General features: G+C 49.1%; 5 protein-coding genes across 8 annotated transcripts in view; 4 read left to right on the top strand and 1 right to left on the bottom strand.

Moving 5' to 3' along the window:
* Positions 1–138: 138 nt before the first annotated feature.
* On the top strand, positions 139–1,927 carry LOC9640820 (probable serine/threonine-protein kinase PBL28). Of its 2 annotated transcripts, XM_024666952.1 has the most exons (8): positions 139–285; positions 354–482; positions 545–780; positions 835–1,033; positions 1,100–1,263; positions 1,328–1,432; positions 1,495–1,617; positions 1,673–1,927. In XM_024666952.1, the coding sequence occupies exons 2-8, from the start codon at positions 395–397 to the stop codon at positions 1,895–1,897; spliced, it is 1,140 nt and encodes a 379-aa protein (XP_024522720.1). In that variant the 5' UTR covers positions 139–285; positions 354–394; the 3' UTR covers positions 1,898–1,927. The 2 variants fall into 2 exon arrangements, with proteins under 2 accessions (XP_024522720.1, XP_024522719.1); XM_024666951.1 differs by having other exon boundaries at positions 139–482.
* Positions 1,928–4,096, bottom strand: LOC112343469. Its single transcript, XM_024666975.1, has 3 exons — positions 3,418–4,096; positions 3,236–3,352; positions 1,928–3,179 (listed from the first exon to the last, which is right to left on the bottom strand). Exons 1-3 carry the CDS (start codon positions 3,733–3,735, stop codon positions 1,941–1,943), a joined length of 1,674 nt encoding a protein of 557 aa, XP_024522743.1. The 5' UTR covers positions 3,736–4,096; the 3' UTR covers positions 1,928–1,940.
* A 9-nt stretch (positions 4,097–4,105) lies between these two features.
* Positions 4,106–10,022, top strand: part of LOC112343462 — a 10,518-nt gene continuing 4,601 nt past the window's right edge. The window contains exons 1-3 of one of the 2 annotated variants that reach the window (XM_024666954.1): positions 4,106–4,729; positions 4,795–4,911; positions 4,988–6,390. In XM_024666954.1, the coding sequence (XP_024522722.1) occupies positions 4,226–4,729; positions 4,795–4,911; positions 4,988–6,364 (1,998 nt within the window). In that variant the 5' untranslated portion in view covers positions 4,106–4,225 and the 3' untranslated portion in view covers positions 6,365–6,390. Of the gene's footprint in view, positions 4,730–4,794; positions 4,912–4,987; positions 6,469–10,022 lie in introns of those variants that run through there. The other variant, XM_024666953.1, reaches the window with a different exon arrangement.
* LOC112343463 (glucan endo-1,3-beta-glucosidase 12-like) lies at positions 6,509–8,611 on the top strand. Of its 2 annotated transcripts, none has more exons than XM_024666960.1 (3): positions 6,509–6,605; positions 6,658–7,367; positions 7,425–8,611. In XM_024666960.1, exons 1-3 carry the CDS (start codon positions 6,545–6,547, stop codon positions 7,689–7,691), a joined length of 1,038 nt encoding a protein of 345 aa, XP_024522728.1. In that variant the 5' UTR covers positions 6,509–6,544; the 3' UTR covers positions 7,692–8,611. The 2 variants fall into 2 exon arrangements, with proteins under 2 accessions (XP_024522728.1, XP_024522729.1); XM_024666961.1 differs by having other exon boundaries at positions 6,521–6,599.
* LOC112343470 (auxin-binding protein ABP20-like) lies at positions 8,152–8,610 on the top strand. The gene has a single exon (XM_024666976.1). The coding sequence runs from the start codon at positions 8,152–8,154 to the stop codon at positions 8,608–8,610; it is 459 nt and encodes a 152-aa protein (XP_024522744.1).

Consider the following 10,022-nt stretch of genomic DNA (forward strand, 5'->3'; position numbering starts at 1 on the left):
TTTACTGGAAGCTCTTTTTTTCACGCTTTGGCATGGCGTGTTTGTTTGCAGTGTAAATGTAAAAACTTCGTTGTCCTTTCCTTCTCGCCCAACCGCGGTAAAAACCTGTCAGTAAAAAAAAAGAGAGGACCATTTGAAATGCATTGCCGCCTTCCAACTAAGTAGCTATCTCCCAGCTTCCGAGGAGGTGTTCTAAAACCTCTGCTCGATAGAGTAGGGTTCTTCAATCTCGATCTTCCAGCCATCTTCCTTCCAGCAGTGGCGGCGCCTCGATCGAAACCACCGGTATGATGATAGAATAGAATCCATTCAGCATTGCTGATAGATAGATCGGGAGTCCTGCCATGGCGAAGCGCATCTGTTCTTGGAGGAGAAATAGCTCGAGCTAGATCCAATGCCGGCGGCGGTCTTCACCATTTTCAAGCTATGGCCGAGGAGGAGGAAGAAGAAGGAAACCCCTGTCCCGAATCGAAAGATCTCATGTAAGCAGCTGCCCATCTTTGCTCGCTCGCCCTCGTCTTGATCGAGTTCTTTCCTTCTCCAGGGTCTTCGCACAGGGCGCTCGATTACTGGAGCTCCACTTTCTCCACCTGGGACGACGAGCTCCAATTCCTCCAGCAGCTCCCACCACTGCCACCGATCGTGAGGCTGCCACCAATTGTCGACACCATCTTCACGCTCAAGGAGATGCTGCTCGCCACCGCAAACTTTAGCTCCGACAACCTCCTCGGCGAGGGAGGATTCGGGAGAGTCTATCGAGGAGTCCTCAAAAACGGCCAGGTAGCTTTGCTCGATCCAAAACTCCTTCCAACATTTTGCTGCTGTTCTTCCTAGATCGTTGCCGTGAAGCAAATGGAGCCATCGCTGAGCAAAGGCGTCCAAGGCGAGAGAGAGTTCCGCGTCGAGGTGGACATCCTGAGCCGCCTCGATCACTCCCATCTTGTCAAGCTCATCGGCTACTGCGCGGACAAAGGCCAGAGAATGCTCGTCTACGAGTTCATGCCCCATGGCAATCTCCAAGAGCATCTCCACGGTATGAGAAACAACTCCACCAGAAAACTTGCCCGGCCAACCTCTTTTCTTCTTCTTCTTCCCGTAGGGATCGTCAGAGTGAAGATGGACTGGAGAACTCGCGTCTCCATAGCTCGCGGAGCCGCGACTGCCCTCGAGTACTTGCACAATGGCCCTGCCACCGGAAATCCAGTCATCCACCGGGACTTCAAGTCGAGCAACATCCTCCTGGATGATAAGTTCCAAGCAAAGGTAATCTTCTCGCTGCCCTGCCACCTCTATAAATGCAGTGCCTCCAATTTCTCGGCTGCCCCAGGTGTCGGACTTTGGCCTGGCGAAGCTGGTGCCTTACGGCAACCAAACGTACGTGAGCACCCGAGTCCTCGGAACTTTCGGCTACTTTGATCCCCAGTACACAGCAGTAAGTCGTCCCTGTGTGCCGCTGCTTTGCTCAACTGATCTTCTTTTGCATTTCCTTCCTAGACCGGAAGACTGACGCTCAAAAGCGACGTCTATGCCTTCGGAGTCGTCATGCTGGAGCTGCTCACTGGGCGCAGACCTGTTAATGCCACCTACACCTTGCGGAAGCAAAACCTTGTCACCCAGGTACAGTCTAATCTCTGCTTCCACAAGCCCGTCTTGATCCACTGGAAACGAACAGGTCAGGGACTGGCTGCGAGAGAAACGAAAGCTGAAGAAGATCCTGGACCCGGAACTTCGAGCAGAGCTACCGTGGCAATGGGACTCCATCAGAAGGTTTGCCAGCCTCGCCTTTGACTGCATCAGAGACGATGATACCCGTCGTCCAACCATGTCTCAGTGTGCCCGAGAGCTAGAGCTTCTCCACCTGTCGCTAACGCTGTACAGTAGATCCTCCAGAACGTAAAATAAACGAAAAACGTCGATGGTCTCGTCACTGACTGTTGTACCTAGCTGAGAGACATCACCTCTACTGATTCCTGTGCCTCCTGCCCCTTCAAGCTTGCGGCATTCTCTGACGAGCACCCGAGACCCTCTGGACGAACAATCTTCCGCCTCTTCAACTGAGGAGCAGAAGAAACATTGCTGCTCACAACTCTACGCTTGAAGTCCACGGGAAAGGAGCTATCTTCAATCGATCCGCTGTTCCCCGTCACAGAGTCGTCCTCTTGGACAAAAGTAACAGGCACTGGTCTCTCGACATTATCAACTTTCATCCTTGACTGGTTCCTCGGCGGCCGTGGACGGAATTTGTCGGGAACCAAGACGCCCGTTTGGAACACCTTCTCGGTCGCTGGAATTGTGTCGTTGCCTCCTGAAGACGATCCTAATCGCGAGAACACAGTCGCCGGCTTGATCCTGTTGAAGACACTTTTGTTGTCCTTCGTTGGTTTCTGCCTCTTCTGAGGTAACACCTTCGACTGGACAGCCTTGGTCGTTGTTTGAGCCGGTGTTTGATGCCCGTTCGAAGCCAAGTTGACTCTTTGTTGTCGTGGATGCTGGTTAAGGGACTTCGGAAGCTTCGAAACCTGCTTCGGAGCTCTGTTTTGTGCCCCCTCAACCTGATGGAAGACATTGTTGTTCCTACTAGCAGCAGCAGGAGAATCCTCGTATCCTTTGGCACTAGCCTCTGGACTAGCGGGCTGGTAGCTGACCTCCGCAGGATGGTGATGGTGAGCTCTATACGGAGGCGGCTGTCCGTAGCCACCTTGGCTTACTGCTGTCGTCCCATCCAAGTTGCCATGGTCCAAGTGTGCTACAGGGCTGAAAAAAGCAGGTCCAGAGCTGCGAGCAAGATGCGCTTGCCTCGGGTAGCCAAGGACTTGTACTGGAGTTGAATCAGCCATCCTTCCCTGGTTCTTCATCGGATGGGTGACATACGGCGTTGAATCGATCGGTGAACAATTCCAGCCAGAAGTCATAGAGTGACTGTGAGGCACTGCAGTTGGTGCCATCTGAGCGTAAGGAATTCCGATGTGAGCAGGCTCATCGAGCTCGTGGACGTAACCACCATCACCGCCCTGGTTCTCAACTACGTGCACGTCCTCCGGGTAAGGACAGAAGAAGGCGTAAGGATTCGGTCGCGCGTAAGGATCCTTATACATGTGTTCCGCTACAAAAGCTCCATTACTATAAAGACGTGATTCGGCCTCGGCACGCTTGACAAACATATCTATGAGACGCGAGACCTGGCATGCCAATGGAAACGGCAATAAGCCAACGCTGGTTCACAAAGGGAAGCTACCTGTGACGAAGTCAGGACTTCTGGACCAACATGCGGCTTTATATCATTGTTTAAGAAGAAGTTTTCAAGCTCCACGCCTTCGAGCGGCAAATAGCGCTGTTGAACGTGAAGAGAAATCTATAAGAAAACAAAGATGCAACGATTAGTTTAGCCTAGACAATGTAAATAAAGGAATGAGAGACCTTTTCATCGTATTTGGAAGCTCCCACCTGATAGACACCGTAGAGCCGCCCCAAGGATTGCTCAAAGAGAAAGAGGATCATCCCCGGCCTCACCACACGAGCTATGAGACGATTGGATGGAATGTCCTGGACTGGATGGATCAAATTCTCCTTGCACGGGCAAATGAGACCCTCAAAGCTGGCGCTGGCGCTCTCCTGTAAGCAGTGCGCCTTGGGATGGATCTTGTGCGAGGCGGCCTTCATTGTCGCCTCTGCCGCCTTGCGTCTCATCGCCTCGCGCCGCCGAGAGAGGCGGTCACGCGCATCCACGGGGCTCATCACTAGCCTATGATCTAGCCTGAAAATTTCTAGCAATCCAACCAACCTGGAACCGGCGCGCTTCGATCGCTGCTGGAGGATGCCACGTTAAACAGTCGAGCATACAAGCATGCAACAGCGAAATATTGCAGCAAGAACAGGCAAGATCACACCAAAAGCCACGACCTTTCAATCACACAGTCACACAGCAGCCAAGAACAGGCGATGATCCACACAAAGATGAAAGGGATCAAAGGAGAATCGATCCGAGCGGCCGCCTCTCGCGCATCGCAGCGGAGGATAGCAATCAAACCCTAGCGCCAAGAGTGCCAAGAGAGGGAAGCCAAGATGGTTAACGTGAAGGGTGCCACTGAGCTGGCAGGATCGGCGGCAGAGATCCGTCCACGTCGTAGCTATCTAGCAGGATTCGAGCCGGGCGCCTTACAGGCGCACTCAAGACCAACGGCTAGGATTTTCCCTGGACGGAATAGGGTTCTAGCAAAAGAGGAAGATGACGCTGGAGAAGGAAATGCATCGGCGGAGGGATGCCTACAAGGATTACGCCGAGCGGAGCGATCGGCAAGACGAGGAGCAGCGTCACAGGCGCTACGAAGATTATCCCCCGAGCTGGCCAGGTAGGTTGGAAATCCACAGGGAGAGGGAGGGTCACGACGGCAGGGATTACAAGGGGAATTGGGACTCGCGAGTCGATCGGAGGGATTCTCCGCGCAGTCCATACAGGGATCCGGGGGGCAGTAGTAGAATCGAGCCGGGAATAGCGGGTTTGATCTTTATGTGCAACAAGAAGACGCAGAGGAGGTGCCTCGCTTACAATGTGCTTGGAATGCCGAGGACCAAGAAGCGTTTCGCGGATCACATCACTCCAGGAATGAAGCTTTTCCTGTTTGAGTTTGAGTCGAGAGAGCTTCACGGGGTTTTTGAGGCCGTGAGCTATGTGGGGGTGGATTTGGAGCCGAAAGCCTTCATAGAAGCGGACATCGATTTTCCACTCCAGGTATGAAGCTTCTTTCTTGTTCTTTAACATTCTTCGGACTTTTTAATTGGTCTTTTCGCTTCTAGGTGCGGTTCCGTGTCGTGGAAAAGTGCCTACCTTTGCGTGAAACCGAATACAAGGATGCGATTCTCGAAAACTACTACGAAAACAATCGCTTCAAGTTTGATCTATCTAAGGAACAGGCAAGCAACGACAACTTTTGGATTTTTTTAGTATTTACTGGTCTCTTAGTCCGCGTCTGACTCGTTTGCTTCTTAGGTGGTGAAGCTCATGAGGCTGTTCATGCCGGCAGACGTGCCCCGCGGCTCAAGAAGTTTTCACTACCCTCCTTCAGCTGGAACCAACTCAGTTGATGACGCTTACTCGGACTTTAGGGGGCCAACCGATAGTCGAACTTACCGCAGCGGTCGCAGTGATCGTCATCAAAGGGATGATCACTGGAAGAATGAGCCTGAGCAGCAGGTTTCCAAGACGTCGTACGTTGAAGGGCCTAGTCGCGTTAACTATCCAACTTACAACGAGTATAAGGAGCCTGCTGGTCGGACTTCGTACGTACCACACGAAAGATACTACGAGAGCGCAAGCGCAGCCAAGTTTGCACCTTCTCAGAGATCTGAGCCGGATACTTGGTGTAGCGCGAGGCCCAACGACTACGACTATGGCGATACTTTGGGACCCGGGCAACAGTGTGCTCCTTCTTCATATGCTGGCGTTTCTTCGAAATGCGACGCTCTTGGCTACGGTATCGGGAGACCAGAGGCCACCACAGCTTTAACCACTGACGCAGATCGATACTGGAAACCGGACAGCAGCGTTTTGCAGATGTCCGCAGACTTTAGATCGAGCTTTTACGGTCGACAGGGGTCGTCTCTATATGATGAGATGGGGAATGGGGACAGGGTCCGGAATATGGATCCGATGGAAGATGGTTCTTACAGGCTAGCTAGCAAGAAGGCTTTAGTTTCGGACATGTTGGATTATCTCCCACCCACAATGACCGCTCTGGCTCCTCCTGCAATGTCACAGGTAATGGCAACGGGAAAGCCAGCAACGGAATACCGAGAGTTCGCGCCAACTTATAGTTCTGACGTGAGAAAGGCCTCATATGGATACCCAGAGGATGTTACTAGACAGCCAAGCAGGTATTCGTCGGTTGGCAATGGTTTGGCTCTGGATAACGGGCATGCACTCAATGGAGTAAGCATTCCAGAGACGATACCAAAGGAGAGGTATAAGAGGGAGCACTCTCCAGTGTTTTCGGATGCGAAGTACTCGAGGCATCCGTCCGAAAGGGAAAGGAGTTTTGAAGGACGTCGGCACTTCGAATACCAGCAGCCTGCCGCCAGCTCGTACTGTAGAAACTCTTCGGAGACTTACGGACGCCAACAGAAGCCTAGCGTATGGGACAGGATAGCAGCTCCTACGAAAAGACCGAAAATGCAAAACTACGACAAAAAGAGGAGAGAGTTCTCCCCAGAATCGCCTCAAGAAGAGGACTATACTACTCTGGAAACCGAGCGGGACGACGGCACTTACGTGATAGACTTTAAGAGACGAAACAAGGGCGATGGGCTTGCAGGTACTAGCCACAATGGGCACAGAAAAAAGAAGATCGTGAGGCCGGATTCGCATTAGAATTTAGCGGTTTAGGAGGTTAGGGGGTGGGGCAGCTCGTCCGACAGGATGCCACTCCGAGTATCTGCATATTTCTGTTAACGTAGCAAGCATGAAGTTCCTAACTCGCTGGTAAGTTTCTTTTCTATTGGAGATCACGAGGATATATTACGGGGTGGAACGGAGCGCTCTAGTTGGTGCATGGATCTCTGGTTTTGGCTGGTGTTCATTATGATCGTGGCGCCGACCGTTCCAGGTTCCGGTACAGTCTTATCGCAAGTTTCCATGGCTGATGTCGTAACGCTTTGCTCCAGCTGCAGGGACTGTGGGTGTTAACTATGGCCGCTTAGCCTCAAAGCTTCCTTCGCCTGGGGAGGTTGTCGAGCTTGTTCGATCTCTCGGGGTGACAAAAGTTAGGATCTACGACACTGATGCGACCGTTTTGCAGGCCTTCGCCAACACAAGCATCGAACTGACAGTCTCGGTTCCTAACAACGATATACCGGCTCTTGCTACAAACATCAGCACGGCCCAGAACTGGGTGAACAGCTCCATATTATTGTTTTATCCGCAGACGAAGGTCACAACTATCTTGGTTGGCTACGAGGTGTTAACGGCTGGACAGCATATTATGCCATATCTCCTTACTGCTATGGAGAACATACATTCGGCTCTTGCTACTCTAAAAATCGACTCACAGGTGAAGGTCTCTACTACTCACTCGCTAAACATTCTCAACATGACTTCTCCGCCGTCGCTATGCTCCTTCGACCATGAAGCAATCGTCAGACCTTTGTTACAGTTTCTATCGAAAACGGGTGCTCCCTTTATGGTTAACATTTACACTTTCTCGACGTTTCAGCAGGACAAGGGTCGGAACTTTCCCGAGTCATTCGCGTTGCTGAAACCCACTGGCTTCGTGGTCGTCGATCCCATTTCCAGGCTACGGTACGAGAATTTGTTCTTGGCTCAGCTGGACGCGGTTTACTCGGCAATTGATAATTTCGGTTTCAGTGACATACAGGTGACTGACTCCTTACGGTTTGCAAATCGTCTAAACTTGTGACAGTCCTTGTTCCAGGTGGCTGTCTCCGAGACTGGGTGGCCGTTCACTGGAAAAAGTGGAGCAAGCGTTCGCAAGTCAAGGTCTTACAATCAACACGTTGCAAGGCTTTGTCTCTCGGGTGCGGGGACCCCTCTGGTCCGTGACAGACCGATCGAAGTGTTTATCCACTCGCTGTTCAACGAGGATTTGCAGCCGTCATCACTGGGTACTTTCGGGCTTTACTTCACCAACAAGTCGAGGGTGTTTGACTTCGATACTCGCACCTTGCAGCCCTCGAAGTAAGTTCTATGATCAAATTTCTTTTTTAGGCTTCTTCTCTGTTGAATGAAGACTCGAGGCTTTTATTGTCAGCTGAAACACGTCACAGTGACTTCGAGAATGCTAAATTGTCTCGGTTGGTTTGCTTCACACCATCGATCTGTCAGTGACTCATACGCGGAATGCCTGCGTGTTTCCTTGACAAGGATCATCATCCAAATGCGACTTAAACTCCGGCATAGGCGGTTCGAGGCACATATATCGATAAGCTCTGGCATATCTTTCAGTCGAACAAGCAATGGCCTCCGGATCACCCATCATCAGCTTTTTCCTGCTATCACTGGCTCTCGTGGCAAACGCAGCTGATCCAGATCCAGTTCTCGACTTCTGCGTCGCCAACAACAGCAGCAGCGGCTCCTCGGGATCATGCAGAAATCCTTCGGCAGTCACCGGCCAGGACTTCGTGTCCGAGATCCTCAGGAACATGAACAACACGCAGGGTCCAAACACCTTCAACGCAACTCTGGCGTCAGTTTCAACGTTTCCGGGCCTCAACACGATGGGTCTCTCGATCGCGAGGGTCGACTTTGGCGTCGGGGGTGTGGTTCCGACTCACGTCCATCCCAGAGCATCGGAGCTCGTCTACGTCGCGGAGGGGACAATCTCGGCCGGATTCGTGGACACCAACAACGTTTTGTTTGCTCGGACGCTCCAGAGAGGTGACTTGATCATCATTCCCAGGGGTCTGCTCCACTACCTGTACAACGTTGGCAGTGAGCCTGCTATTGCGTTTGTGGTGTATAACAGCCAGGAGGCTGGACTCCAGCTGCTGGGGCCGAGCTTGTTTGGATCAGAGATCCCCACTCCAGTTCTTGCGTCGTCGCTGTCTCTCAATGAGAGCACCATCGCTGCCTTGCGAGGAATCTATGCTCCTTCCTCTTGAATTTGTTCGTAAACATGCGTTGAGTAAAGATTCGCTGCTGCATTTGTGCTTTAAGTTTCTTTGTTTAAACTCTTAAATTGCACTAGATTTTCATTGATTCGTTTTATCTATAAATAACACGGCACATACGTATGGTCCATATGATCGTTTGTTTTCAATTGAGTACTATTGCACAATCTGTGTTCCTTCCGTTTGAACGAAAGCGGAGATTGCAGAAAACATCGGCTGGGTACGGTGCGTTCTTGTGAGACCTATGAATTACAAAGTCCACCAAAATGGTTAGACTTCCAGGAAATCCCTCTAGGGGGTTCCAACGTTCATATGTTGTGCTCCAGATCCAAGGCGCGCCAACAAAGCCACCCGAAACTGCTATTCAAACTTCAAGGAATCTCAAGCGATGCCGTCTGGCTGTGCAAATGGATATCCTAGATCGGGTTACCAGCAGTGGTCCTAGTGACAAGGCCCTTGCTTGGCAAGCTTCTGTCAGTGCTCCAGCACCACGCGATTCTAGCAGCGCTAGGCCAAAATTTATGCAATCCGTGGCCTGGTACAAGCATGCATTTGTCACCAATCCAGTGAATGATTATGACAATGCAGAGAATGCTTTTTGACTACTGGTGCTATGAAATGGAGGCTTCTAGAAATTCTTTGTTGGCTTATGATTAATTTTAAGTACTATTTGTAATCCTAACCTTAACCATTTAAGAATCTACTGCATTCTGTTTATTTATCACTCCACATACTACTTTTTCTCTTTGATGGATTTCTATTCTTTTCTTGATTTTTAGGTTTACAAAGTATCATCACTACTTTATAAGCTTTAAATATTGTTGTCTTTGATTGAACTATGATTTCTCTTAACTTCAAAGTCCAATGTGTAATTATGGTGAATTAATTAATGGTTTAGAGTAGCTTGATTTATAAATCTTTCTTACTTTTTAATATATCAAACATAGGATAAATTATATGATCGATATCATCTAATAATTAGCATATTATATAGCAATAGTCTTTCATAGAGAAAACACCAAATGACAATTAGAAAATGAAGTTAGATGATGCTAATAAAATACTACATTTTTATTTTTCTTCTTGCTCTTTCAGTATAACTATTAGTTACACTATGTTTAAGTACATTACACTATTATAAATTTATTATATTTTTAAAAAATTTATTTTACTATTTATGCAAGAAAACCATTTTCAAAATATGTATAAATAAACTTTTTAAACTTTATATTAGCACACAGTTACATTAAAATGTTATTTGTTTGCCTAGGTTGTTGCCTTTAAAAAGGAAACAAAAGATTTTTTCATAATACAATAAGTAAATTAATTTTAAATAAAATTAAAAAAATTTAATAAAATTTTAATTCATAATGAAATAATTTAATAGTATTATATTTTATATG

This window comes from Selaginella moellendorffii, unplaced genomic scaffold, assembly GCF_000143415.4.
Source record: "Selaginella moellendorffii unplaced genomic scaffold, v1.0 SELMOscaffold_151, whole genome shotgun sequence".
Classification (NCBI taxonomy): domain Eukaryota; kingdom Viridiplantae; phylum Streptophyta; class Lycopodiopsida; order Selaginellales; family Selaginellaceae; genus Selaginella; species Selaginella moellendorffii.

What these genes read in the sequence shown, in the direction of transcription:
- LOC9640820 (XM_024666951.1), top strand. Translation starts at nt 395, where the DNA reads ATGCCGGCGGCGGTCTTCACCATTTTCAAGCTATGGCCGAGGAGGAGG. An exon ending in GAGTCCTCAAAAACGGCCAG is followed by an intron (nt 781 to 834) that starts GTAGCTTTGCTC and finishes TGTTCTTCCTAG; the next exon opens with ATCGTTGCCGTGAAGCAAAT. An exon ending in ATGATAAGTTCCAAGCAAAG is followed by an intron (nt 1,264 to 1,327) that starts GTAATCTTCTCG and finishes CGGCTGCCCCAG; the next exon opens with GTGTCGGACTTTGGCCTGGC.
- LOC112343469 (XM_024666975.1), bottom strand. Translation starts at nt 3,735, where the DNA reads ATGAGCCCCGTGGATGCGCGTGACCGCCTCTCTCGGCGGCGCGAGGCG. An exon ending in CTTCCAAATACGATGAAAAG is followed by an intron (nt 3,353 to 3,417) that starts GTCTCTCATTCC and finishes GTTTTCTTATAG; the next exon opens with ATTTCTCTTCACGTTCAACA. An exon ending in AAGTCCTGACTTCGTCACAG is followed by an intron (nt 3,180 to 3,235) that starts GTAGCTTCCCTT and finishes TTGGCATGCCAG; the next exon opens with GTCTCGCGTCTCATAGATAT.
- LOC112343463 (XM_024666960.1), top strand. Translation starts at nt 6,545, where the DNA reads ATGGATCTCTGGTTTTGGCTGGTGTTCATTATGATCGTGGCGCCGACC. An exon ending in GCCGACCGTTCCAGGTTCCG is followed by an intron (nt 6,606 to 6,657) that starts GTACAGTCTTAT and finishes GCTTTGCTCCAG; the next exon opens with CTGCAGGGACTGTGGGTGTT. An exon ending in TCGGTTTCAGTGACATACAG is followed by an intron (nt 7,368 to 7,424) that starts GTGACTGACTCC and finishes TCCTTGTTCCAG; the next exon opens with GTGGCTGTCTCCGAGACTGG.
- LOC112343470 (XM_024666976.1), top strand. Translation starts at nt 8,152, where the DNA reads ATGAACAACACGCAGGGTCCAAACACCTTCAACGCAACTCTGGCGTCA.